The sequence below is a fragment of the Armigeres subalbatus genome, chromosome 1 (assembly GCF_024139115.2).
Source record: "Armigeres subalbatus isolate Guangzhou_Male chromosome 1, GZ_Asu_2, whole genome shotgun sequence".
NCBI lineage: Eukaryota > Metazoa > Arthropoda > Insecta > Diptera > Culicidae > Armigeres > Armigeres subalbatus.
The window spans coordinates 90,810,148-90,836,637 of NC_085139.1; the positions used below are offsets into that span (position 1 = coordinate 90,810,148).

The window sequence follows — 26,490 nt, forward strand, 5'->3', positions numbered from 1 at the left end:
CGGAGGAATTCCTGGAGGAATTTTGATGGAACTTTTGTAGGAATCCCGGGAAGAATTCTTGCAGGACGATTCTTGAAGAAGCTTCCCGAAGAATGCATGGAGGAACATCCCAACTATTTTCTGGTGGAAGCGTCGGAAAAAAATCTGGAAGAACTTCTGGAGAAATTCCTGGAGCAACTTCTAAGTGAAATGATAGAGGAATTTACTGACGAATTGCTGGAGGACCTTCCGGAGGAACTTCTGGAGGAACTCCTGGCGCAACTTTAAAAGGAATTCCTGGAGAAGCTGCCAGAGGAATTCCTGAAGGAACTTTCGCAAAACTTCCCAATTAATTCCTAGTGAAAATTCGGAAAAAAATACTGAAGGAGCTTCCGGAGGAATTCTTGGAAGAACTTCCGGAGGCATTCTTGGAAGAACTACCGGAGGAATTCCTGGAGGAACTTCCGGAGGAATTCCTGGAGGAACTTCCGGAGGAATTCTTGGAGGAACTTCTGGAGGAACTTCTGGAGGAACTTCCAGAGAAATTCCTGGATGAATTCCCGACAAATTGCTGAATCTTCCAGATGAATTTCTGGGGAAAATTCCGAAAGAATTCCTGGAGGAGCTTCCTGAGGGATTCCTGGAGGAATTTCCGGAAGAAATCCTGGAGGAACTTCTGGAGGAATTCCTGGAGAAACTCCCGGAGTAATTCTTGAAGGAACTCACGAAGGAATTCCTGGATGAACTTCCGGAAGAATTCCTGGAGGGACTTCCGGAGGAATTCCTGGAGGAACTTCCATAGGAATTCCTGGAGGAACTTCCGTAGGAATTCCTGGAGGAACTTCCGTAGGAATTCCTGGAGGAACTTCCGTAGGAATTCCTGGAGGAACTTCCGTAGGAATTCCTGGAGGAACTTCCGTAGGAATTCCTGGAGGAACTTCCGTAGGAATTCCTGGAGGAACTTCCGTAGGAATTCCTGGAGGAACTTCCGTAGGAATTCCTGGAGGAACTTCCGTAGGAATTCCTGGAGGAACTTCCGTAGGAATTCCTGGAGGAACTTCCGGAGGAATTCCTGGAGGAACTGCCGGAGGAAATCCTGGAGGAACTTCCGTAGGAATTCCTGGAGGAACTTCCGGAGGAATTCCTGAAGGAACATCCGGAGGAATTCCTGGAGGAACTCCCGGAGTAATTCCTGGAGGAACTCACGAAGAATTTCCTGGAGGAACTTCCAGAAGAATTCCTGGAGGGACTTCCGGAGGAATTCCTGGAGGGACTTCCGGAGGAATTCCTGGAGGGACTTCCGGAGAATTTCTTTGAAAGACTTCCAGGGGAAATTCCTTGTGAGACTTTCCGGAGGAATTCCTGGAGGAACTTCCAGAGGAATTCCTGGAGGAACTTCCGTAGGAATTCCTGGAGGAACTTCCGTAGGAATTCCTGGAGGGACTTCCGTAGGTATTCCTGGAGGAACTTCCGTAGGAATTCCTGGAGGAACTTCCGTAGGAATTCCTGGAGGAACTTCCGTAGGAATTCCTGGAGGAACTTCCGTAGGAATTCCTGGAGGAACTTCCGTAGGAATTCCTGGAGGAACTTCCGTAGGAATTCCTGGAGGAACTTCCGTAGGAATTCCTGGAAGAACTTCCGTAGGAATTCCTGGAAGAACTTCCGTAGGAATTCCTGGAGGAACTTCCGGGGAAATTCCTGGAGGAACTTCCGGAGGAAATCCTGGAGGAACTTCCGGAGGAAATCCTGGAGGAACTTCCGGAGGAATTCCTGGAGGAACTTCCGGAGGAATTCCTGGAGGAACTTCCGGAGGAATTCCTGGAGGAACTTCCGGAGGAATTCCTGGAGGAACTTCCGGAGGAATTCCTGGAGGAACTTCCGGAGGAATTCCTGGAGGAACTTCCGGAGGAATTCCTGGAGGAACTTCCGGAGGAATTCCTGGAGGAACTTCCGGAGGAATTCCTGGAGGAACTTCCGGGAAATTCCTGGAGGAACTTCCGGAGGAATTCCTGGAGGAACTTCCGGAGGAATTCCTGGAGGAACTTCCGGAGGAATTCCTGGAGGAACTTCCGGGAAATTCCTGGAGGAACTTCCGGAGGAATTCCTGGAGGAACTTCCGGAGGAATTCCTGGAGGAACTTCCGGAGGAATTCCTGGAGGAACTTCCGGAGGAATTCCTGGAGGAACTTCCGGAGGAATTCCTGGAGGAACTTCCGGAGGAATTCCTGGAGGAACTTCCGGAGGAATTCCTGGAGGAACTTCCGGAGGAATTCCTGGAGGAACTTCCGGAGGAATTCCTGGAGGAACTTCCGGAGGAATTCCTGGAGGAACTTCCGGAGGAATTCCTGGAGGAACTTCCGGAGGAATTCCTGGAGGAACTTTCCCGAGGAATTCCTGGAGGAACTTCCGGAGGAATTCCTGGAGGAACTTCCGGAGGAATTCCTGGAGGAACTTCCGGAGGAATTCCTGGAGGAATTTCCGGAGGAATTCCTGGAGGAACTTCCGGAGGAATTCCTGGAGGAACTTCCGGAGGAATTCCTGGAGAAACATCCTGGAGGAACTTTCGAGGGGTTGGAGGAGCAAACATATCTCTGTGTTATTGATTTTAAGCGTGTATACAGGGATGATAAGTGAGAGACTTGTTCTTTTTCTTTAGGATTCAATCCCTGACAGTGAGAATAGCTTTCTAGTCGCGAGAAAACTATTTCGAGGGGTTGGAGGAGCAGTGAGAAAAAAAAATAAGAAGTGTAAAATTCGAAGTGAAAAGTGAGAAATGAGACGCGAGAAGTGGAAAAAGAGAAGTAAAAAGTGTGAAGTAAGTTATGCGGATTGAGAGAGGAAAAGTGAAAAGTGGCTAATGAGAAGTGACAAATAAGTTGTCAGAAAGTGAAGATGTGAGTATAAAGTGAAAAGTGATAAGTGAGAAGTGAGTATAAGTAGTGAGAAGTGAGCAAGGAGAATAAGAAGTAAGAAGTGTAAAATTAGAATTCAGGAGTGAGAGTTGAGCAGTAAGAAGGGAGAAATTGGTAGTGTTGTGAGTAGTGAGAATAAAAAATGAGAAGTGAAAGGTGTGAAGTGAGCTACGAGGAGTGAGAAAAGAAAAGGGAAAATTGACTAATGAGAAGTGAAAAATGATATGTAAGAAATGGGTTGTGAGAAGCGAAGAAATTCATAGTGAGCAGTTAGACGTGGGAATTGAGAATGGGAAGTAAGAAGAGTAAAGTGAGAAATGAGTAGAAAGAAGTGAGAAGTGAAAAGTGAGCAGTAAAAATTGAGTAGTTTGAACGAGAAGTGAGAAATAGTCAGTAGTGAGACGGCCATCTCTCTCTTACTCGCTTACTTACTCACGCGTTCTAACTCATTCTCACTCTATCACTCTCACTCTCTCACTCACTTACTAACTGACTCGCTTTAATTCATTCTCACTCTATCATTATCATTCTATCAGTCTATCTAGGGGCGATGCCCTAGTCATCACGGCGGACGAGGCTAAGTACTCGGACGTCTTGAAGGCGATGAGGAGTGACGTCAAGCTCGGTGAACTCGGCGCTGACGTACGTCGAATAAGACGTACCCGGATGGGCGAGATGATCATCGAGCTGAAGCGGGGCGTCTCGCAAAAGGGCGCCGCCTACAAGAAGTTGGCGGAGGAAGTCCTAGGCGAGACGGTCAAGGTGAGGGCACTCACGACGGAGGTGAATCTAAGGGTTAAAGACCTGGGCGAGATCACCGAAGTCGAAAAGCTCGTTACGGCTCTGCGGCGACAGTGTGAAGTGGAGACGCCCACCGCAGCCGTTCGGCTACGGAAAGGTCCGACAGGGACGCAGGTAGCATTGGTTCGGCTATCTGCAGCGGACGTCTCCAAGGTAGTCAAGTTAGGGAACGTCAAGGTGGGATGGTCGGTGTGCCCTGTGAGCATATACGAACAACCCGAAGTTTGCTTCAAGTGCCTGGAACCGGGGCACAAGCAATGGGACTGCATTGGGACATCGGGAATGGGACAGAAGCAATCTATGCCGACGCTGCGGATTGGAGGGACATAAGGTACAATGCTGCACGAACCCTCCCAATTGTTTGATTTGTTCCAGCAAAGCGGTGAACAGCAAGCACCCCATGGGGGTTCGAAGTGCCCGGCGTTTAAGCGTGCTGCAAAATCACAGTGCAAGTAACGCAGCTGGCTTGTTCAGCCTCGCCCGAGTGTTTGGTGTGCGCATGTTTAGAGGATACGGCGGAACACGTGTTGTTCGTGTGCCCACGTTTTCGCGCAATGCGTGACCACATGCTTGCTACATGTGGTCTGGACACTACCCCGGACAACCTAGCTCGGAGGATGTGTAAAGATGAAGTTGGCTGGAACGCCATTTTATCGGCTATCGTCCAAATCGTCTCGGAGCTACACAGAAGGTGGCGCGTGGACTCAAGGATGGCTAGTTCAGGCGCAAATAAGAGGTGGTCCAAGCGTTCGGAGTTGGCTTCATGGGTCATTCCGGTGCCCGGTGGTCGAACTCGATCCTTTTATCGAACAAGCGGCCGCGCGAAGAACAACATGGTATCGTCGCTTTCGCGGCGTCGGTCAACCTGGCGGGTTCCGAGCCTGAGGACGGAAAGGGGTCCTTGTCAAGGCTGGGGCAGGCGTAGGCACCGCGTCGGCAAGTCCCTCTGTGTGTTGGCGAATAGACCCTATCGCAGAGAGTTGTCAATTTGGGGTGCACGCGGCAACATCATTCTTGATACCAGCCGTGCAGAGAGAAGCAGGCCCGAAGTCGACCCTTCCCACCTTCCGAGGACATAGGGCGTGGTAAGGCCACCTGGAAAGCCGGCAATGCTCTGGCACGATACCATGGTGGTCTTCTAAAAAAGCGAGTCACGATGTTCGATGCTGCAAGGACACGCAGCTAATCTCGAGGGTGCGTTGTGCACTAGCCCCCCTTTAAAGCATTACTTTCTGGTTGTACCGAAGGGACTATGGGCTTGGCGGCAATGGAAACGGATTAGCGGGTCGGGGATGTAGTCCTGCCTCCCTCGTTTGCTGTTGGAGGTGGTCCCTAACCCCGCACTTCCTGGACAACCCAGGATGTCTGTTGAGCAGATTCCTTGCTTGGGAAGAAAAAAAAAGACATCACCTCAATTCGTCGAGCTGAGTCGATTAATATATAACACTATGGGCCTATGGGTCTCCGGGCCTATTATAAAAAGTTTGTTTTTGGAGCGATCATATAGCCTTTACGTATACTTAGTACATATACGAGAAAGGCAAAAATATTCCAAACAGAATCCTAATGACCTTTTCAAAATACAATAAAAAGTCGATAAAGGCGATAAAATACAATAAAAAGTCCGTAATATTTGAAACAGCCTGATTTTTTTTAAATATGATTTATCGCTTGACTGATTAACGCCTTCTTTATAGTTTTTACTACTGACACCAAATTATATAAGAGCCAATTACGCCAAAAATGCTAGTGCCCCACCATTATTAGAACTGTGGTGCTGCCAGTGAAAATATACAACATTGAACGTTCTCGACTATGGTTGCACAGACCTTATTTGGACTTTGTTGGATTTGACCAGTAAAAGATGTCGATAACCGAGATTTGTTGTTTACGTCACACCACAGGATCTCCTTCATTTCAATTACATGCTACAGACAATTTACTTTCATATTATTTATCATTTTTTTCCAATGCAGGTAAGAACTATTGGATTTTTGACGGACTCAATTTTCTCCAACCGGAAGCTCGCCCCATCACGGATTTCGGTTTGCCCGACAGCTTGGAAAAGGTGGACGCGGCTATGGTTTGGTGTAAGTATTCTGATTTTTTTTCCTAGTGTAATGGTCTGATTGTTAAACTAATCGTCTCAGCCAAAAACCAAAAGACCTATCTGTTCGCCGGTGATCAATTTTGGCGGTTCAACGATACAACCGGGACACTGGACGAGGGTTATCCTATGTCCATGGACCGCTGGTACGGTATCCCAACCAATCTGGATGCGGCAACATCCGTTGCCAGTGGTAAGTTGATCCTAATTGGAAAATTACGTGTCCAAACTAATTAGCAATTGCGAATTTGTCGAATCAGGGAAGACATACTTTTTCAAGGGAAACTACTACTGGCTGTACAACAACGACCGCGTGCGACCTGAACGAGGCTACCCCCGAAAGGCCAGTAATATATGGCTCGGCTGTCGAGTCGCTTAATATCGTTATGTGTATGAAATAAATGTGTCGATTAAAGAAAACCAACTGCCATTTCGAAAGAACGCCTTTTATGATCGTATGCAAACTTGAACGCAATTAAAGCCCCAAACGCAATATAACGGAACGGCGACGGAAACGGCAAATTTGACAGAAAATATATGGGCTAACTGTCAAATTTTCCGTTTCCGTCGCCGTTCCGTTGTATTGCGTTTGGGGCTTAACTAGCATTCAAGTCTGACAGCATTCTAGCGCGTCGCTGTTCGTCAAGTCTCGGGTCAACGGCTGTCAAACATGTCACAGATGCGCACTGCATCGACTGCATATGAAAGTGTTGATGTAAACAAATATGTGTCGGCAGTTTTATCATTAGCTGTTAATCGATTGGCACGAAGAAAATTTTCAAAGTCGCACCAAAACCATCATGTTTTGGCACATATTTTTGCTCGCTTCGGCGATCAAAATGATGTTTATCCCCTCCTAGTAAGTATTTCTGTCATAATTTCTCTCTCAAATGAAGTGCTAACCGTTATTCTATGGAACCAACTAACTAACATCGAATTTTCTTCAGCCGGTCTACGGATTTCGAAGTGCACCGGAACTGGTTGGCGATAACGCACAGTCGACCAATGTCCAAGTGGTACTACGAGGCCACGAGTGAATGGACCCTGGACTATCCGCCGTTTTTTGCGTATTTTGAATGGGCTCTGTCGCAGGTCGCGGCCCATTTTGATCCGGCTATGCTCATCGTGACGAATCTCAACTACTCATCCATGAACACGGTCATGTTCCAGCGGTTTTCGGTGATTGTCGCGGATGTGGTGTTCGCGTTTGGTGTGAAAAGGTGCATGACCAAGCTGGCGAAGACAAATAATCAGTTTACGATCGGGTCGGGGCTTTTATTGGCCAATATTGGGCTCATAATGGTGGACCACATCCATTTTCAGTATAATGGGTTCCTGTTTGGAGTGCTGCTGCTGAGCATAAGCTACGTCCTGACTGGAAACTATCTGGCCTCGGCTTTCTTTTTTGCCATCCTGCTGAATCTGAAACATATCTTCATTTACGTCGCTCCGGTTTATGTCTTATTTTTGCTGCGGTTTTATTGCTTCCGTAATGGGGGTGCTTTAATTAAACTAATCAAGCTAGGCGCAATCGTGGGAACGGTTTGTTTGCTCTCGTTCGGTCCTTTCTATGAGCATATTCCACAGGTAAGTTGATGCGACATTACTCTTAATGAAGTGCGATTAACATTTGGATTTGTTTGCAGGTACTTTCCCGATTATTTCCTTTCAAACGAGGCCTCACTCACGCATACTGGGCGCCAAACTTCTGGGCATTATACAACTTCGTCGATAAAGTGTTGTCGATCGCCTTAGGGAGAAAACCAGCGACGGCTTCGGCCACTGGAGGATTGGTTCAGACATTCAATCATGCGGTGCTTCCATCAATTCCACCTTCGGTGACATTCGTTATGAGCGCTGTAGCCATGGTCCCCACCCTCGTGAAACTCTGGTCACTCCGAAACGAGGCTAACTTGGGTCAGAATTTCATCCGTGCCATAACACTATGCGCCTGTTCTTCCTTCATGTTCGGCTGGCACGTCCATGAAAAAGCCATTCTTATGATACTCATTCCCCTCACAATCCTTTCCATCACCAATCGTACCGACGCCCGATGGACTATTTTCCTCGGAATCTTGGGTCATTACTCTCTCTTTCCATTACTTTTCAAATCTGATCTTCTACTCATCAAACATTCCCTCCACATTGTCTACACGGGGCTGAGTGTTATTCTTCTTCGAAATGTTCACGGCGGTCGATTCCTCACCGTCCCGGAACGTCTCTATCTCTATGGTTTCGTATTTCTGTCTCTCTTCGAGAACATAATACACCCGGCACTCGGCCTAGACCGGACGCTCCCTTTCATTCCGTTAATGGCGACTAGCGTCTACTGCGCAATCGGAGTCTTCTACTTCTGGCTCGCTTACCAAAAGCACTTCATCACCCAAACTCCATTCCTTCTCCAACAGACACAAAAACAAGGACTTTCGAAGAAAAAGACTTAAAACATTCACATTTCCATGTAAGTAAATAAATATATTTAAGATCTGCGCGCCACCAACAACCAAACACCTTCAATATGTTCATCCGAAACCAAATCCTTTTCTGTTAAAACGTACCAGGCCCCCAGTCCTTTTACGCTTCATCGTCCCGTCTTGCTACACTCCAAACACTCCGCAACACCATGCTTACTTCCGATAGCGATTGATTCGCTTGTTCGAGGGACAGTACTCGGCGTACTCCTCCCAGGTGCAGCCAACTCGCGTGCAGCATTCGGCCGTTATCGAGCCGCCCGAGCGACGCTTCCCCGTTCGGCGAGTGCGCAAAAAGCTTTGCGCCTGCTCCTTGCTGATGGTCCACCGCGCCAAGAACGGTAGCGCTTCAATGGGAGCGGGAAACGAAAAACGAGAGAGAAAAAACAAAACGAAAACGTGTTACTTTCACTTTCGCCTTTGAAATGAATGAGCGAGAGAATGGAACGGGAGACAAAGTAATTATAATTAGCCGCGCACGGTCAATGGCGAAGTGCGCATTTAAGTCTAACGATAGGCGCACGAGACAAACGTCACTAGCTGCGAGCATTTATACGTAGAGTTGAATTCAAGAACGCATTTGAATGCGCCCCGTCAACAAGGTTCCATGGTGTAATGGTTAGCACTCAGGACTTTGAATCCTGCGATCCGAGTTCAAATCTCGGTGGAACCTCAGTTTTTATTTTTATGGGTGACGAATAGTGGTCGATGTTTGAGTTTGATGTCGGACGATATTCAGGGCAAGGATGCAATAAATTTGCGACAGGCGGCGGCAAAAAGAAGATCGCCAGGTTCCACCGAGATTTGAACTCGGATCGCAGGATTCAGAGTCCTGAGTGCTAACCGTTACACCATGGAACCGATGAAACATTTTAGTCATAATAACAAAGGTTGTTTATTATTTCATATTCAATCTTGATAATTAATTAATCAATCCGAAAAGGTACATTGGATTGGGTAACCTGAAAGTCAATTAGTAAAACAAACATTGAGCTGAATTCTCACAGCATTTATAACTGACAGCATAGTCTTGAGATGATTTATCTATTTCTGTTTTTCAAGTCTTATTTAAATGGGTATTTTAATTGCAATAACATTGTTCACGAATAATGTAATTGCAACAACATTGTTTACAAAACAACATTTATTCTTGTCATTCATTCGTAAAAGGGAAAAATGTTGAATACATTTTCCATCTCTACTGTAACAACTTCATCTGATCTCGGAGCAAAATGAAAACACTAATTTCGTCCGCACATTGTTGGAAAAATTACAAAATATAAAAATAAACTAAACATATGATATCATGAATATGGGAGCAACGGAACAGTAACCCTATTTGTTTTAAAATAAATTCAATTACTGTGTGAAGGTAAAAGTTAATGCAGTGGAATAACGTGGAAAACTAGTTTTTTGTGGTGTCGCTTGACTCGTTTCAGCAGACGCCCACCGTTTGCTACTAAAATAGAGATCGTGCACTATGTATTTTAAAACCATTAATTATATCTGATATAACTAGAAGATACAATAAATTATATTAATTCATATCACTGTCCTGGATAACTTAGTGAATGTGGGGATTTATAAAATCTACGAGTAACTGTAGAGTAGATCTAACGACTCTGCTCAGCTGTATACTGTGTCGTTATAATGAACGAGTGCGGGGAGTATTTTATTATCTTTATCAGTTTCATAACAACGGAGAATTTTTTGTTTCATCGAGATGCTCTCTAGAGTACTTTTTCATCATCTTAACGATAGCATATGATGAGCCCACAATGATGTATAGTAATATTAATAATGACATTAATTCCAAAATAATCGCTTTTAGGCAGGTTCCACCGAGATTTGAACTCGGATCGCAGGATTCAGAGTCCTGAGTGCTAACCGTTACACCATGGAACCGATTTGAATTAACAATTGTACAAAACAAATAGTACGTTACAACATTAACAGCCATAACTGAATAACAGTATGATAGCAAAACGTGAAATGTGAAACACAAATCGACACGGTTGTTTCATAAGGGCCAATGTCGCAAACGTAAACAATACCTTTTCCTGCAAATTCCTCAACAACTAGGACCGCTCCCAGTTACAAACACTTGGAACTGGTGGCGCTCCGCGCCTTGTATCGAACGAAAGTGGAAAATACCACCAGAAGTCTCTAATCTTTCTGAAATCTGCAGAATAAGTCATTGTTTACGTTTGCGACTTTCGCCCTTTTGAAACAACAATGTCGAAATATAACGAATCAAAAATAATCTTAGAATGTTTGTGCAGGCAAATGACCACAATAAGCAACATGGCGAGAAGGACGGTTAGCGACTGAACCAAGTATGTTATTAAATATTTTTTGACATAAAAATCTCTTGATAAATTATTTTTATTATATAAATAAAAGCAAAGAGAATTTTTAGATTCCTAAGAGATTACGATTATGATAGGAGTTCGACTGATCAGAATAATATGCTACGTTTCGGCTATGCAATCTCGGTAATCAAACGATGATTTTGATTTCATCCCCTTGATAAAATAAAAATTATCGTTTGATAACCGAGACTGCATAGCCGAAACGTAGCATAACTAAAAGATTACTTTTGTCAGATATTTAAGAATTCTAAGTTAATTAAGGAGTTATTCGAATTTAAACAAATCTCCTATGATTTCTTGCACGACTTTTGAATATCTGGAAGAAGTGAGCTAGTTTAATCAAATCTATGAAATCCTAAAATCTCGGGTACTTATTCAAAAGGACGTATGTGATTTTGTAAACAAAGATTCAAACGTCAATTTGTCCATTCTGTTAGCACTCCCACGCAAACCATCGCCATAGCCTGGCAGGGGAAGCCTTCGGCTACCTGTTGGTGGTGTTGGTTTGCGTGGGAGTGCCATCAGATTGGACAAATCGACGTTTGAATCTTTGTTTACAAAATCACATACGTCCTTTTGAATAAGTACCCGAGAAATAGAGTTGTCGTATTTTGAATGTAATGACTATATCTGATAGAGGGTCTTATGAAAACAAAATTAAAAAAGAAACAATCGCTGTGTATTAAATTGTTTGAATTCTAAGAAAATTGTTGTACTATTTACGTAGATATTAAGATATTAGTGTCACGGAGAAAAATCAAGATTCTAACAAACAACTTGAAAGTCGGATGATACTGGGATATAACAAAATTTGCCTAATTTTCAAATTCAGATAACAATTCTGACATTTCTAGTAGGAAAACTCCGAAACATAATTATGAGTTAGAAGTTTTGGAAATTTGTGGTACTTAATAACTTTCCGGGACTCGCACTGTTGTAGAACGTGCAACAAATGTAGTAAAAGTGTGATCTCTTTCCAGTCAGATGACCAATTTGCACCAAATCATCGTATATATTTCTCCTAGAACTAGAACCAGCATTCGTGTACCGAGTGACTAACACAATGATACTATATGCCCAGGATTTTTTTATTATTATTTATAAGGGTCTGTTCAAATATTACGTAACGCAAAAAAACGTTGTTTTAAAAAACCCCCCACCCCCTCGTAACATTCTGTAACAAAACTTAGAACTACCCCCACCCCTATGCGTAACGCGTTACAAAAACATTTTTTTGAAAAAATCTTGTTTATGGTAGAATTCGAAACACGACACAATAAATTATTATTCATTGTAGATTTTATGCTATTTAGAAGATAAAAACTATTTTTTTAAATTTTATTTTTTTTTTCCTCTATGCAATTAATTTGTTACGCGTAACAATATCTCGAAGGACCTCCACCCCCTATATTTTTGTAACAAATCGTAACAAAAGTTAGACAACTCCCCACCCCCTACTGCGTTACGTAATATTTGAACAGAACCTTATCAGACTAAGGCTGGAGTACAGTGCATAAAAGTCTTCTCCATTCAGCTCGGTCCATGGCTGCAGGTCGCGAACCACGCAGTCTGCGGAGGGTCTGCAAATCGTCCTCCACTTGTTCGATCCAGGAAAGTCCAGTAAATTTTCTAGATCAAACCGGGAATCGAACAAAACCAGCTTCAGCATTTTCTTGCTTTAAAGTTGCGCTTCTTATTACCATCACTTCAACTTCTGGGAATTGATTAGTACTTCTTATTTTCTACTTTCCAGTTTTTTACGCTAGCCATAAATTTACAAGGCTTGACAGGGCTTACATGTGCTGTGCACATTATTTTCTTATTATATCTTAGTAGTCATGAATTAGTTACAGATTTGTCATTTTTTTACTTCAGTTATGTTTTAAAATACAAGTTCAATGCAGCTCAACTTTCAGGGATTTACTTGCTTCATATTTTGCGAAACAAAAATCTAAATGTTTTTCAGGACTGATTTTCAGCATGTGCAGTGAAATGCCCGCATTGTTTGCGATACGGGCAAATCGATATAGTTTAAGGTATAACGGACGCTCCAAAGGGTGCCTCGATAGCTATTCAAAGTAGAGACGAACGGATGAACGGACGATTCTTGAATACTCCGAGTTCAATAGGTTATTTAAACGAGACGAAGGTGAACATCGGTTGCAATTGCACACCAAAATAAACTTGACTCAACATCATGGTTTTAATACCAGAATAATGATTCAGAGTGCAGGTTCCCAAACTGTGAGTCACGAAAGATAAAACGTTATTCATACTTTCGTTGGATGTTTAGAGAACAACAAATGTACGAAGCCAATGGTTTTCTTTTGTATCTCAAATACAATGATAATTTCTTCCAAAAAACATTCCAAATCTTACCCAAATGCAATCCAAAACTAAGCAGTTTTGTACTTCATTATTAAAAAGGTTCAAGAACAGCCTAATAAAGACAATACAAAGCCAATCCAAATCCAATATAAAGCCTATCCAAATCCAATCCCAATCCAACCCAAATCCAAACCAAATCCAATCCAAATGCAATCCACATCCAATCCAAATCCAATTCAAATCCAATCCTAATCCAAATCCAAATCCAATCCAAATCCAATCCAAATCCAAACCAAATACAAACCAAATTCAATCCAATTCAATCCAAATCCAATATAAAGCCAATCCAAATCCAACCCAAATCCAATCCAAATCCAATCGAAATCCAATCCAAATCCAATCCAAATCCAATCCAAATCCAAATCCAAATCCAAACCAAATACAATCCAAATCAAATCCAATCCAAATCCAATATGAAGCCAATCCAAAAATGGCACGGCAAATGCAGGGTAAAGCGTACCATTGGTACTTCGCTTACCTGAAGGAATAAAATAGACCCCATCTCGCGGTCCTTAGCCTCTTACCCAGCAACTCCTATCCCTACCTCCCCACGGTGCTGGCCGGGATACGAGCAACCTTAGGGAAGATCGGGTAACCAACCCCGGTGGGGACTATGGTCGTATGCTGACAAGGAAGGGGGAGTTTGCTCCTCTCCGGAGGTGCAGATCTTACTGAGCGTCTGTTCTCCATGTCAGGATCGGCTCACAACAGCGTCTGTTCTCCATGTTAGGGGCGGCTGATCATCGTCCGAGTGACAGCGAGGGACTCTAAGTGAAACTGTGCACCTTGGTCTACCGGAAATATGGAGGAATGGTCCTCCGAAAAAATCAATTAGGGGGTTTGGTGTCAGGCCCTGCAAGCCAAAAAAAAATCACGCAACGAACAATCAACAAGAGAGTACGGACCGGAACCATCGGCGAAGACCACTGCGACAAAAAGGGACTAGCGATTGGAAACTCGGTTCGTGGAACTGCAAATCTCTCAACTTCATCGGGAGCACACGCATACTCGCCGATGTGCTCAAGGACCGTGGATTCGGCATCGTAGCGCTGCAGGAAGTTTGTTGGAAGGGATCAATGGTGCGAACGTTTAGAGGTAATCATACCATCTACCAGAGCTGCGGCAACACACACGAGCTGGGAACAGCTTTCATAGTGATGGGCGACATGCAGAGGCGCGTGATCGGGTGGTGGCCGATCAACGAGAGAATGTGCAGGTTGAGGATCAAAGGCCGGTTCTTCAACTTCAGCATAATCAACATCCATAGCCCACACTCCGGAAGCACTGATGATGATAAGGACGCATTCTACGCGCAGCTGGAACGTGAGTACGATAGCTGCCCAAGCCACGACGTCAAAATCATCATAGGAGATTTGAACGCTCAGGTTGGCCAAGAGAAGAAGTTTAGACCGACTATTGGGAAGTTCAGCGCTCACCGGCTGACGAACGAAAACGGCCCACGACTAATTGATTTCGCCGCCTCCAAGAATATGGCCATTCACAGCACCTACTTCCAACACAGCCTTCCGTATCGGTACACCTGAAGATCACCACTGCAGACAGAATCACAAATCGACCACGTTCTGATTGATGGACGGCATTTCCCCGACATTATCAACGTCAGGACATATCGTGGCGCTAACATCGACTCTGACCACTATCCGGTGATGGTTTAACTGCGCCCAAAACTATCCGCCATCAACAATGCTCGGTACCGTAGACCGCCGCGTTACGTCCTAGAGCGATCGAAGCAACCTGATGTCGCAACTGCATACGCGCTGCATCTCGAGGCAACGTTGCCGGAAGAGGGTGAGCTCGATGGGGCCCCTCTTGAGGACTGCTGGAATACAGTTAAAGCAGGCATTAATGACGCAGCGGAGAACAACGTCGGGTATGTGGGACGAAGTCGACGAAAGGATTGGTTCGGCGAAGAGTGCAGACAGATTCTGGAGGAGAAGGACGCAGCGCGGGCGGTCGCGCTGCAGCAAGGTACCCGGCAGAACGTGGAACGTTATAGACGGAAGCGGAAACAGCAGACCCGCCTTTTTCAGGAGAAGAAACGCCGCCTGGAAGAAGCGAAGTGCGAGGAGATGGAACAGCTGTGCCGTTCTCAAGATACATGCAAGTTCTATCAGAAGCTCAACGCATCCCGCAAAGGCTTCGTGCCGCGAGTCAAAATGTGCCGGGATAAGGATGGGAGCATTTTGACGGGCGAACGTGTGGTGATCGAAAGGTAGAAGCAGCACTACGAGGAACATTTCAATGGCGCTGAGAGTACAGTGAAAGTGAAAGTCAAGGCAGCGAAGGAGATGACTACGTCAGTTCAGCGGACGATGGAAGCCAACCAGCCCCCACCTTTAGGGAAGTTAAGGATGCCATCCAACAGCTAAAGACCAATAAAGCACCTGGTAAGGATGGTATCGGAGCTGAGCTCATCAAGATGGGCCCGGAAAAGCTAGCCACTTGCCTGCACAAATTGATAGTCAAAATCTGGGAAACTGAACAGCTACCGGAGGAGTGGAAGTAAGGGGTTATAGGCCCCATCTACAAAAAGGCGACAAGCTGGAGTGTGAGAACATTCGAGCGATCACCATCCTTAATGCCGCCTACAAAGTGAAATCCCAGATCATCTTCCGACGTCTGTCACCATTAGTGAATGAGTTCGTGGGAAGTTATCAAGCCGGCTTCGTTGACGGCCGCTCGACAACGGACCAGATCTTTACTATCCAGCTTTTTACGCTAGCCATAAATAAACTGTGGTTGTTTAAATTTGACGTTTGATGTGTACAGATTTTATGGTACTGGTCAAGTAGCCATGGAATCTGTCCAAAACATGCCATATGTCAATATTTTTCATTCCAATCTTTAAAAATATTGGGTGCATGATTGAGCTAGGGACAGCTTGAAAGCAGAGACGGTCGCCGTGGTCGGGAAAAGGAAGTTGCGGGTAACCTCAGGGTTAATATTTTTCGATTTTTATTTTCAGGATGCTTTTCAACTAGCAAACAGTGCTGAAGAAATCGAAAAAGATCCTTGAGGTGATCTGAAAAATACTGCAGAGGTGATTGTTGTGGGTGTGAAATGTGTTCACAAACGTCAACTGATTTTTGTTAAATCCTCCTGGAACTCTTAAGGAGGCTGCCAACGAGTCATTCTAGTACCCACAATTAATGTTTCAGATACATTCATTGGTTGCCTCCATAAACGTTCTATAACTTGCTAAATCATTAATAAAACAGTATGAAACACCTCTCCACCCGATTTGGCTCTTGAATACCTTTCTGCTTAAAATAATGAATTTCCCTTTGTGCTCCCAACCTTTCCAAGCAACGCGGGAGCTGCCAAGTAAAATACTATGCCTATATAGGGTCTGTCTAAATTGGATAATTAAACTGAAATTAAACTTAAAAGTGACATTTCAATAATTATCGAATAACCCTGCACGCAGAGCAAGATTACTTTTGACAGATATCGAATCATTTTCTATCGATGTCCTATTGGAATTGCTGGGTAGCACCAGCCATTTTTGTAACGGGGTGATTTTTTAATTTTCAAACTATCACTATTAAGTTTAATTCTCCAAATGAGACAGACCCATAAAATACTGGTTGTTGTTGGTTTATCATGAAGCAGACGTAGTTTTTTTTTAATTCTATAGTAAACCATTGCAATGAAAATAGAGATGAGGCAGTGGGTTGTGTGAGTGAGATGTAATTCCTTAAAATTAGGGTCTCGCCGACATTTCTCACCAACACGAACGCACGGCTGTGGTTGCAAACAATCCCAATTGGTTTTGCCGTGACAGCTGCTCGTGGTTGCAAACAAACTGAGTAAAAGTGTGAGTGAAATGTGCGTGTGCGTACACGCTCGAAGAAAGCCTAATTAGGGTCTCGCCGACATTTCTCACCAACATGAACGCAGGTTCGTGGTTGCAAACAATCCCATTTGATTTTGCCGTGACAGCTGCTCGTGGTTGCAAACAAACCGAGTAAAAGTGTGAGTGAAACGTGCGTGTACGTACACGATCGCTGAAAGCCTAATTGGCCTTTTATTAATCCTCAAAATCCACGACGCGTTGGTGTAGTGTCAATGGCGTGTAAAGCAACGGGGTTGTCGGCAGCACGCCAGTGATCTTGTCCCCTATATCTGTCCAGACAGGATATGTTAAGCCAACGCCGTGGGATACACCTCAGCACCAGCACCACACACCAACAGAACACCGAGTATCATGCGCCCCCTCGATTTAAACCGTTTAAAGGCAAGGTGTCCAGCAAAAAACGCACAGCTTCGCTATTACTCGTGATTTTCTCTTTTAAAATAGAAGAATATATTAGCCAATATTTATAAGAACGAATCGTATTTCTCTTGTAAAATTTCTTTTTTGACATATTGTTTCAGAAATCTAAGCCTGCTTAGACCAGTGCTATAAATTCTGTACACAACAGATGTCAAAATCGATTACCATAGTTGATCCGTAGCTATAATAAAAAGCTGGATACGGCAAATCCTTCAAAAGTGCCTTGAATACCAGGTTCCAAAGCACCATCTGTTCATTGATTTCAGGGCGGCATACACAGATAGAAAAAGTTGTTGAAATTTACACGAAAGTAATGCATATGAAGGAAATGCCAAAAAGAGCGTGATCTTAAACCATATTTTCTCTTGAATGTATGTAATTTGTATTGCATTTTGTCACTATTTAGTCGACTAAGTGGCATAATGCTATACAAAATGCATACATTTAGGGTGAAATTGATGGGAAAGATTCATGTATGCTCAGAACAGAGTCTATTATATATAGAGTTACGCAAAGAGTGAAGCCAAATCTACCTATTGAACTGTCAAACCGTCTACCTATCGAGCAAAGTAAACAAATGCTTGTTGGTAAGGCGGAAGTATTGTTATCGCCTAATGATTATTATGGCGAATTTAAACGCATGAATTGAAATGTATCAGATTTGTTCTAGAAACAGCTTCAAAAAACTTCAATACACCCCCCAATAAAGTAGCAAAAAGAAACTCACGTGTTTGCACTCTGTGGGTGACTTGGTTATCGAATTAAAAAAGCTTTAGCAGTTAACACTCCCGTGAAGTCACTTTAAGGGTTGAACAAAAATGAAAGTTGCAAACAGAATAACAAGAAGATCATTCAGAATAAGTGTAAGAAGATCCTCTTTGCGCAACTCTATATAATAGATTCTGGCTCAGAATAGTGTAATTTTCCGCGCCTATATTTTTTACGCACTGATTAGTTTTCATTATTTTTTTTCTGTGTACGATAGTATAGACCGCGTAGAGCTATGGAAAATTATGGACGAGAACAGCTTCCCTGGGAAGCATACCAGACTGATAATAATGTTAGTCGTGAAACATAAAGGCACATCCAAGATGAATACACTACTAGGTGCTCCAACCTGCCAAGTTTGTGGAAGAGAAGAAGGCGGGGGTGAAAAATTCATTTTTAGTGCAAAACGACAACAAACCGGCTGGCTCTCCAATACTAAAATCCAAGATGGCTGAATCGTGAATTTGGCAGATTGGAACACCTAGCTCTGTATTCATGTTGGGTTGAAGGGATATAAGGTCTACATAAAAAAATTGAGTCAAAAGGTCGAAGAACAAAAAGTCGAAAGGGCGGAAGGCCGAAAGAACAAAAGATAGAAATAACGGTTGTAGGACAAAAGATCAAAGGGTGAAAAGGTAAGATGAGATAAGAGGTCGAATCGCAAAAAATGCCAACCAACAGTTAAAAACCAATAAAGCATCTGATAAAGATGGTATGCGAGCTGAGCTTATCAAGATTTGCCCGGAAAAGCTAGCCACTTGCCTGCATAAGCTGACCGAAGGAAGGGGCATATAGAGTAGAGTGGGGCAAGAGTGCGCGTGGGGTAAGAGTACGTTTTCGATTTTTTGAAGTAATAGAAAAAGATAAACTAGCAGTACTGTATCAGTTTGACAGGTATTCTGGCCAACTATTATCATGTGTAATTGTAAACGATTTGAATAAACAACAAGGGAGATATGGAGTTAGATAACTTTTTGGTCATTTTGCTAAAAATAATTGGATTTCCGCAACTAGTATTTCATTACCATATATACGTTCAATCAGGTGAACATTATACCATTTCGATAACCTATTGTATAGAGTACTTTATGGTACAGAACACCAATCCGGTTGGTTTTCCAAGAAGTCAAAACCATTACTTGAATAATTTTTGGGACTGTGGGGTAAAAGTACGCAGGAACCGGTGGGGCAAGAGTACGCATATGAATCTTCAAGTTATGATGTCAAACCCGTGTCTCTGGCCGAAATAAGACTTCTTCCAAAGCGTAAAGATCCACAACTAAGAAAACAGGGACAGAATTCGAAATTATCACAAGTTTTTAGGATAAGTTGAAGTAATTCGGTGTTAGAATGGACTTAGCGAACAAAGCACTGAAGCGAAATAATGAAATAGTATTAGGACTTGTTGTACACCTAAACATAGTACGAAAACACAATTTCATCTAAATGATAATTTCATTTAACCCTTAAATGCGCAATGTTGTTTTAAAACAACAAACCGAAAATACGTTTAATGTTAATAATTTTAATGGTAGTTTACGCTAAAAATACTTTCGACGATTTCTAAAAAAATCGCCTTGCGCCTTTAAGGGTTAATCAAAAGAAACATTCATAAATTACGCAACGTTAAGCTGGGAGGGGTTGTGAGATGTGTGACGATCCATATAATTTTTAGAGGATTCATACATATAGAGTAAGATAGGGGGGGAGGGGTGATGAAATAGCCAAATTTTACGTTACGTGATTGGTGGACTTTCTTTGAGGAAAATACCTTTGTATACGCCACGCGAAACGTGATATATATTTTTACCTCTGTAGTTTTTTGTATATATAAAAAACAATGTTTTTTCGTATGAAAGTGCACATTTTAAGGACCCCCTCCCCTTTAAGAGTTACGTAATCTTTAAACATTCCCTAATATATGCTCATTAAACATCAATTAAATGTTATTAACTCTTATTTGTGTTAAAATATACTTAAAGCACATGATTGGATAAATGCGTACTCTTACCCCACCCGATGCGCACTTTTACCCCACCGGTGGGGTAAGAGTGCGTTTTTCACTTGTCTTGAAATAAGGGTTCTACTAAAACGAATCTCAATAATTTCAATATTTTTTCCACTGGGTAACATAAAGGAAGAGTATATTAATCATCGACACTGATTTGATATGCGGAAGCTTGGTTCATAAGGGCCACATGATCGATTGAAAACTAAGTGCCTACTCTTGCCCCACTCTACTCTACCCCATCTACAAAAACGGCGACAAGCTGGAATGTGAGAACTTTCGAACGAGCGTCATCCTTAATGCTGCCTACAAAGTGATCAGATCATCTTCCGTCATCTGTTACCATTAGTGAGAATGAGTTCGTGGAAAGTTATCAAGCCGGCTTCGAACGAAGGAATTCAGTGCCTTTGCTAACGAGCTCAATGAACAAAACTTAAAATATTTATTAACTAGTAGGTTCCACCGAGATTTGAACTCGGATCGCAGGATTCAGAGTCCTGAGTGCTAACCGTTACACCATGGAACCGATAGTTGTTCATTAGCTGCTACCTACACACATAACAGCATAATCTTGATCTGATATAGCCAATAAAAAGACATAATTCAGGACCACAGGATAAGTAGGTATCAGACAAGATAAGCTTTCTCCTATCAGGAAAACGTTTACATTCAACGGAATCGAATTCGTTTACAAAATAATGTACGCCAATATCTCAAAGTAGCCTGTATTCTTGATTATTTTACTTTTATGAGCACGTGCGTAGTGTTCCTTAATAGGAGATAAGAGCATCCCACCGCAACAAGATTGCACAAGAAGGAAAACGATGAACGCGTGCGAATAGCTTTCTCAATTTTAAAAATTATCAAAGATGATGTTCATGATATGAGATTCTCGGGCTCGGAGGTGATTTTGATTCTCAAAATAACTTTAAAATCCATTCAAACTATGAATGTTGAAATCGAGAAGATCGACGTCCATCCACGATTTAATTAGAATCGTGTTAGGTTGCAATTTTAAAACTACATTATGCTTTCAGGGGCACACCTTCAAATTAAGCGACGGGCAACAGCGAGAAACTGTTTTTATCTTTATGTTGTTAAAGCGCACTCGGAAAAAGGTTTCCCGGTGTGCTGATCGCCTTATAATTGTCATTTATACCGCCAAAACCAGGTAGAGAGACTAGGATGGCCATTCGAACTTTGTCGTTATTGTTCTAAATGTAATACTGCAAATGTGAACGACTAAAATAAAAACTCCAGAAAATTTTGAAATTTTCCATGAAAAAATAGGAAATTGCCAATAAAGAAATCAGAGTATGAGCAATAAATAAATATAAAATTTCCACAAATAATGCTAAATTTCCATTAACAATTAAGAATTTTTCACAAAACAAAAATAAATTAGCACTTTTAAAAGCAAAAATTGCAATTATAACAGAAGATTTTTCATAAAGAACATAGAAAAGTAGAATCATAAAAATATAACACAGTAAAATAAGAAAAACGAGAATCAAGCTAATTTTAAAAATTACTAAATTAGATCTCTTTGAAAAATTTCCATTACACGTGGTGAGAAATGCAATAAACATCGACACAACTGGTAAAATATTCTAGAATAATCCAGATTAATCCACCTAGCGTCCTTCCTTGTTCGCTATAAAGGGCTAAGAAGCATATCAGTTTTTTTCACATTCGTTTATACTCTTTGTAAAATTTCCTGCCGAACACTGCCTTTTGTGAGCAAATCGGACGAGTATAAGGGCCAAACAGTTATTTTTACTATTCACTCTTAAAATTAGTATTTGGTCTAACTTTTGATCCCATAGTCCAATCTGGCCCAATTTCAATAGGAAGCAATGGGACAGGAGACTCCAGCGAATTGAACTTGTTGCAAGCAAATAGGCCTATTTGGCAACACTTTTCATGTGTTTTTCAGCGTAATTTTGTTTCATCATAGCCTCATATCCCATAGTCCGATCTGCCAAGGGTTCGTACCAAAAAATGGGGTGTTTTGGTCATAACTTCCGATCCCACAGTCAGATATGGAAACCAAGCGCTTGAAGATCTGAAATATTGATTGAGGTCTCTCATGACGTCACTGATATGAATCTGGTATGAGTGGATTACCTTTTCTCAACACTTCCACCGCCAGAGGTCTGGAACGAAATTGTTAAGCCACCAGTTTTTTCGGCATAATCGATACATTGATAATTTAGCGTCAGTAGTGAAAACTGTTATTTGAGGGAGAATCGACCAATTCTCTGAAACAATGAATGATTTTGGATATTGTTGCAGGAGTTATTTTTTTCTAAATTCCTCTAGGTATTCTGCTTGGAACTTCCTTTTCAATTTCCATCCACAAGTTGCTCCAGATGTTGCTTATGAATGAACTTCGCTCAAGAATCGCCACGAAAATAAAAAGAAAATCTTCCAGGAAATTCGACAGAAATTCCTTCCGAAATTCATTCGAAAATTCCTTAGGAATTACTTCAGAAACTCCTCCAGGAATCTTTTCGGAAGTTACTCAGGGAGTTGAATTGGATATTTCTCCATGGACATTTTCGAAAAAAAATCGAAACAATTTCTGGAGAAATTCTCAAAGGAATTTCTGAGGCAATACCTGAGCGAGGTTCATAAGCTACATTAGGATCAATTTCTAATGAAGGAGTTGTCAAGGAGTTGTCAAAGTTCCTCCACGATATTTTTACAAATTCGTGGAAAGGAATCCCAGTAGAAATTTCGAAGGAATATGCGGATGAATTTTCTCAAAAAAATTCTGGAATTTGTTTAAAAATTCCCATATTTTAATGAATTGTTTAAAAAAAATCCCAAAAGAATTTCTGGATCAATTTTCAAAGAAATTCACACTTAATCAACAATTTTAATCTCGGTAAATCAAGTTGACGAACATGACCGTTAAAACTAATTTTAACTGATATCTCGTTAACAAACACGACATTTCTTTATGTTACTGAGATTCGGCAGTCAACTTTGCCTCAGTTTTCGGCAATTCAGAATTGATCCGAATTTCGGCAAACCCATCTGTCAAAAATCTTTCGCGCTCCATCACTCACACGTGAAGAGAAAAAAAATCTTGGAAATTTTCCGGTAAGCATATTCCATCGAATCTTTATTTCTTTAATTCTAAGAGATTTCAATCATACCTTTGTTTTATTGAATTTCAGTAAATTCGCTTAAACTGTGCGGTATGAAACATACATAGTAAATCACAGCAGAGCCAGCATGATCGACAGCAATCGCCTTTTCAGCACTAACGAGCCGAACTTGAAACAATAATCATTAGTAAACCATTTCGGAACAGAGATACGGAACCGCGGAGTAGGTGCGACACAACAGAAACGAACAACAATTTTTGAATTCCAATATTACATCGCGAGGCAATACACAGCATATTTGTAGCAACTACCGTATGCGGAGAGAATTTCTGATGAAAAATCTTTTTGATTTACTACGTAATTATATTTTGAATTTAAAAAATAAAAATAGTTTTTAATTTTACATCGACATTTTGGATCTATTTTTTTGAAACATCAAACAAAAAATATAACAAAAATAATTATTTACTGAATTTCGGCAAAGCACTTTGCCGATCAACTCGGCAATGTATTACCGAACAGTACGGTAAATTTTGACAGCTGGGTGTTTCACAAGATTTACGACCAATCGGTAATTTGAACTTTTACCGAGATTTATACCGAGATCTCAGCTGTTGGATTCTCGGCAATTTATTTTGCCGGCCTCGGCGAAAATTTTTAAGTGTGTTCGTAGAGAAATTCCTGAATGAATTTAGGGAATAATCCGTGGAGCAATTTTCGGATGAATTTCTATATGAGTTCCAGGAAGAATTTCAAGAACGATTTTCGAAAAAATCTTGGATAAATTTCTAAAAAAAATTGGAGGAATTTAAGAACTTCCTAAGAATGGAATTCCATTAGGAAATTCTTGAAGAATACCTAAAGGGAATCTTTTGAAAATTTGCGTAGAAATTTTCTGCGGAATTCCCGAAGAAATTTTCTAAGGAACTTCTTGTATAATTTTCGAAGGAATTCCTGAAAAAAAAATCCCAGGAACTTCCGAAAGCATTTCCGAATTGAACTCCCGTTGAAAATTGTGGAGGAATTTCGAGAGGAATTTTCGATGGCATTCCTGGAGGATCCTTAGAAGGAATTCCAGCAGTAATTCCCAATGGAATTTGTAGAAGAATTTTTGGAGTAATTTTCGAAGGACTTCAAAGAAGAATTTCCAAAGTATTTCCGATAAAATTCTTTGAGGAATTCGCGATGCAACTCTTGGAGTAATTTCCGAAGGAATTTCGGGAGGATTTTCTACGAAATTCCGTTTAAAATTTTTGAATGCATTCGAGGAGAAATTTCCAATGGAACTTCCGGAAACATTCCTGGAGGAGTTTCTGAGGAACGCTTATAAGCAACATCTGGAGAATTTTTTGAAAGAATTTTTAAAATAATTTTTCGAATTTACAAATTTTCCTGGCAAATTCTGAGGGTAGTTTATTAGCAACAAGTCGAGTCAAATACGAGACACTTAAGACGACCTTACTGTTGAGGTCGAAATACGTATCTGTCAAGGTAAAATTCAGTGGTGGAATTAAATGGGATTGTACAAACTCGTCTTATGACAAGTGATCTGGAGCATGTTGTTTAAGAATTTTTGGAGGAAGTCTGTATGGAAATTAAAAAGGAATATCTTGAAGAATTTTCCTGAAAACTTCTAGAGGAATATTCCTTGGAGTTGCTGTAGGAGTTTCTCAATCAAATCATTTATTATTTCCAAGTAATATTCTAGGCATGACATCGTTCAAATGCATTGATCGATTTCTCCTTACATATAAGTTCTAACTACGTACTGACATCAAATTATTAATGTATCCATTACGCCAAAATAACTGGTGCTCAACTCAATTTTCGTACCAGAACTCTGCCGCTGGAAGTGCTGAGAATCGCCTTCAAATTTAAAAAATAAATCTACTCAGACCAGATTTGTACCAGTGATGTAGTGAACAAGAGGCTTCATTTAAAACCTCGGATCCACAAACGCTTAGTTATGCGATGTGCTAAATGTGCATATAACATGTCGCTGTTTTTAATCACACCTTCATTGATATTCGAATGAATTGCTCGAAGTCTCAATCATAAACATCAAGACCAGTGAACGTCTAGACTTAGAATAAATTTTCAGATTGAACAGATCAATATTTTTTTTTCCACAATTTATATTAAAAACATTTGTTACAGTAAATTCCAGGTTTTCCTGTCAGATTTCAAGTAAGCAAGCAATTCAAAGAGGTTTTAGTTGAGAAATTGCATTCCACTTATTAAAAAAAATAAAATATCACAAAAAACGCAGATTTTTCACCGTGATTTAAACTCGGATCCTGAGTCCTGAGCTCAGATCGTTACACCAAGGAAACATTTTCTCCTCCGTAATAACATTTATACATCATGCCATATTTATATTCACCATTAGCACGCTTCCCAATTGCACCAACATCACCGCCAAAGCCATCATTCCTCCGTGAAATCCGATAAATATCCTTTTCGCAGGCCCAGTACAGATGCCGGATCAGCTTGTCCCGGCAGCGTGAGTGACTCTCCTGGTGCCAAACTTTTTCCCAATCGGCACGGGTCCGCTCGCTGAAAGTCACTTCGAGGGCGGCATCGTCGGCACTGGCACTAGCCCCACCCACGTCCACTATCGTATCCATCAGGACCCAAAGTGCTGCCGCCACCGTCGCCGTCGACACCGGGAGCCACATCTCCCCGCCGTGCAACACCACCGCTCCTCCACCAAGCAACACACCGATTTGAAATTCCAATCAGTTCCAATTAGCCGAGGGACACTTTTCCACCGCGAACGGCACTCGCACACTCATATCACCCGAGTAAGGAACGGCACCCACTGACTCCGGAGTTCAATAGGCGTATGTGAGTTGTGATCCGTGGCCGGGACCGGATCGGAATGAGACCTCTGATGGCCCTTCGATGGACTTTTATAACCAACCGCCATCGGAGCAATCACGGCCGCCATCGCTGCTGCTTTGAGGAAACCACGAGATCAATTCGAGAGTTTTATTTTATTGCTTATTGGGAAAATGTGAATGACGACGGCGGCAACGACAGCCTCATCCACATTTGTCCTACCTACGGAATGGTCATCCGCCGACCAATAGGTGAGACCAACGGAAGTTATCCTTTTTAGGGACCAGGGCCGGTGCTAGATGAAAACTAGTTTTTTACAGAGCAATATTATATTCCTTTGATGCAATATTGATGTGGCACATTAATTCTGAGAGTTGGATCGAACAGTGCTCGCCGTTCTATAAATATGATATGAATATCTAGAATCGGAT

At 41.9% G+C, this 26,490-nt stretch overlaps 3 protein-coding genes and 4 non-coding genes across 7 annotated transcripts in view; 3 read left to right on the forward strand and 4 right to left on the reverse strand.

The window, feature by feature from the left end:
* Positions 1–6,208, forward strand: part of LOC134202093 (matrix metalloproteinase-2-like) — a 32,204-nt gene extending 25,996 nt beyond the window's left edge. The window contains exons 7-9 of the mRNA XM_062677171.1: positions 5,668–5,781; positions 5,842–5,991; positions 6,059–6,208. Coding sequence (XP_062533155.1) covers positions 5,668–5,781; positions 5,842–5,991; positions 6,059–6,177 — 383 coding nt within the window. The 3' untranslated portion in view covers positions 6,178–6,208. The remainder of the gene's footprint in view (positions 1–5,667; positions 5,782–5,841; positions 5,992–6,058) is intronic.
* Positions 6,209–6,497: 289 nt separating this feature from the next.
* On the forward strand, positions 6,498–8,306 carry LOC134202167 (probable dolichyl pyrophosphate Glc1Man9GlcNAc2 alpha-1,3-glucosyltransferase). The gene is made up of 3 exons (XM_062677215.1): positions 6,498–6,657; positions 6,746–7,385; positions 7,445–8,306. The coding sequence occupies exons 1-3, from the start codon at positions 6,599–6,601 to the stop codon at positions 8,240–8,242; spliced, it is 1,497 nt and encodes a 498-aa protein (XP_062533199.1). The 5' UTR covers positions 6,498–6,598; the 3' UTR covers positions 8,243–8,306.
* Positions 8,283–26,080, reverse strand: LOC134202175 (probable insulin-like peptide 7). Its single transcript, XM_062677225.1, has 2 exons — positions 25,602–26,080; positions 8,283–8,616 (listed from the first exon to the last, which is right to left on the reverse strand). The coding sequence occupies exons 1-2, from the start codon at positions 25,894–25,896 to the stop codon at positions 8,426–8,428; spliced, it is 486 nt and encodes a 161-aa protein (XP_062533209.1). The 5' UTR covers positions 25,897–26,080; the 3' UTR covers positions 8,283–8,425.
* On the forward strand, positions 8,871–8,942 carry Trnaq-uug (transfer RNA glutamine (anticodon UUG)). Its single transcript has one exon. It is a non-coding gene; the product is annotated as a tRNA-Gln (tRNA).
* On the reverse strand, positions 9,059–9,130 carry Trnaq-cug (transfer RNA glutamine (anticodon CUG)). The gene has a single exon. It is a non-coding gene; the product is annotated as a tRNA-Gln (tRNA).
* Trnaq-cug (transfer RNA glutamine (anticodon CUG)) lies at positions 10,103–10,174 on the reverse strand. The gene has a single exon. It is a non-coding gene; the product is annotated as a tRNA-Gln (tRNA).
* Positions 20,557–20,628, reverse strand: Trnaq-cug (transfer RNA glutamine (anticodon CUG)). The gene has a single exon. It is a non-coding gene; the product is annotated as a tRNA-Gln (tRNA).
* Positions 26,081–26,490: the final 410 nt, after the last annotated feature.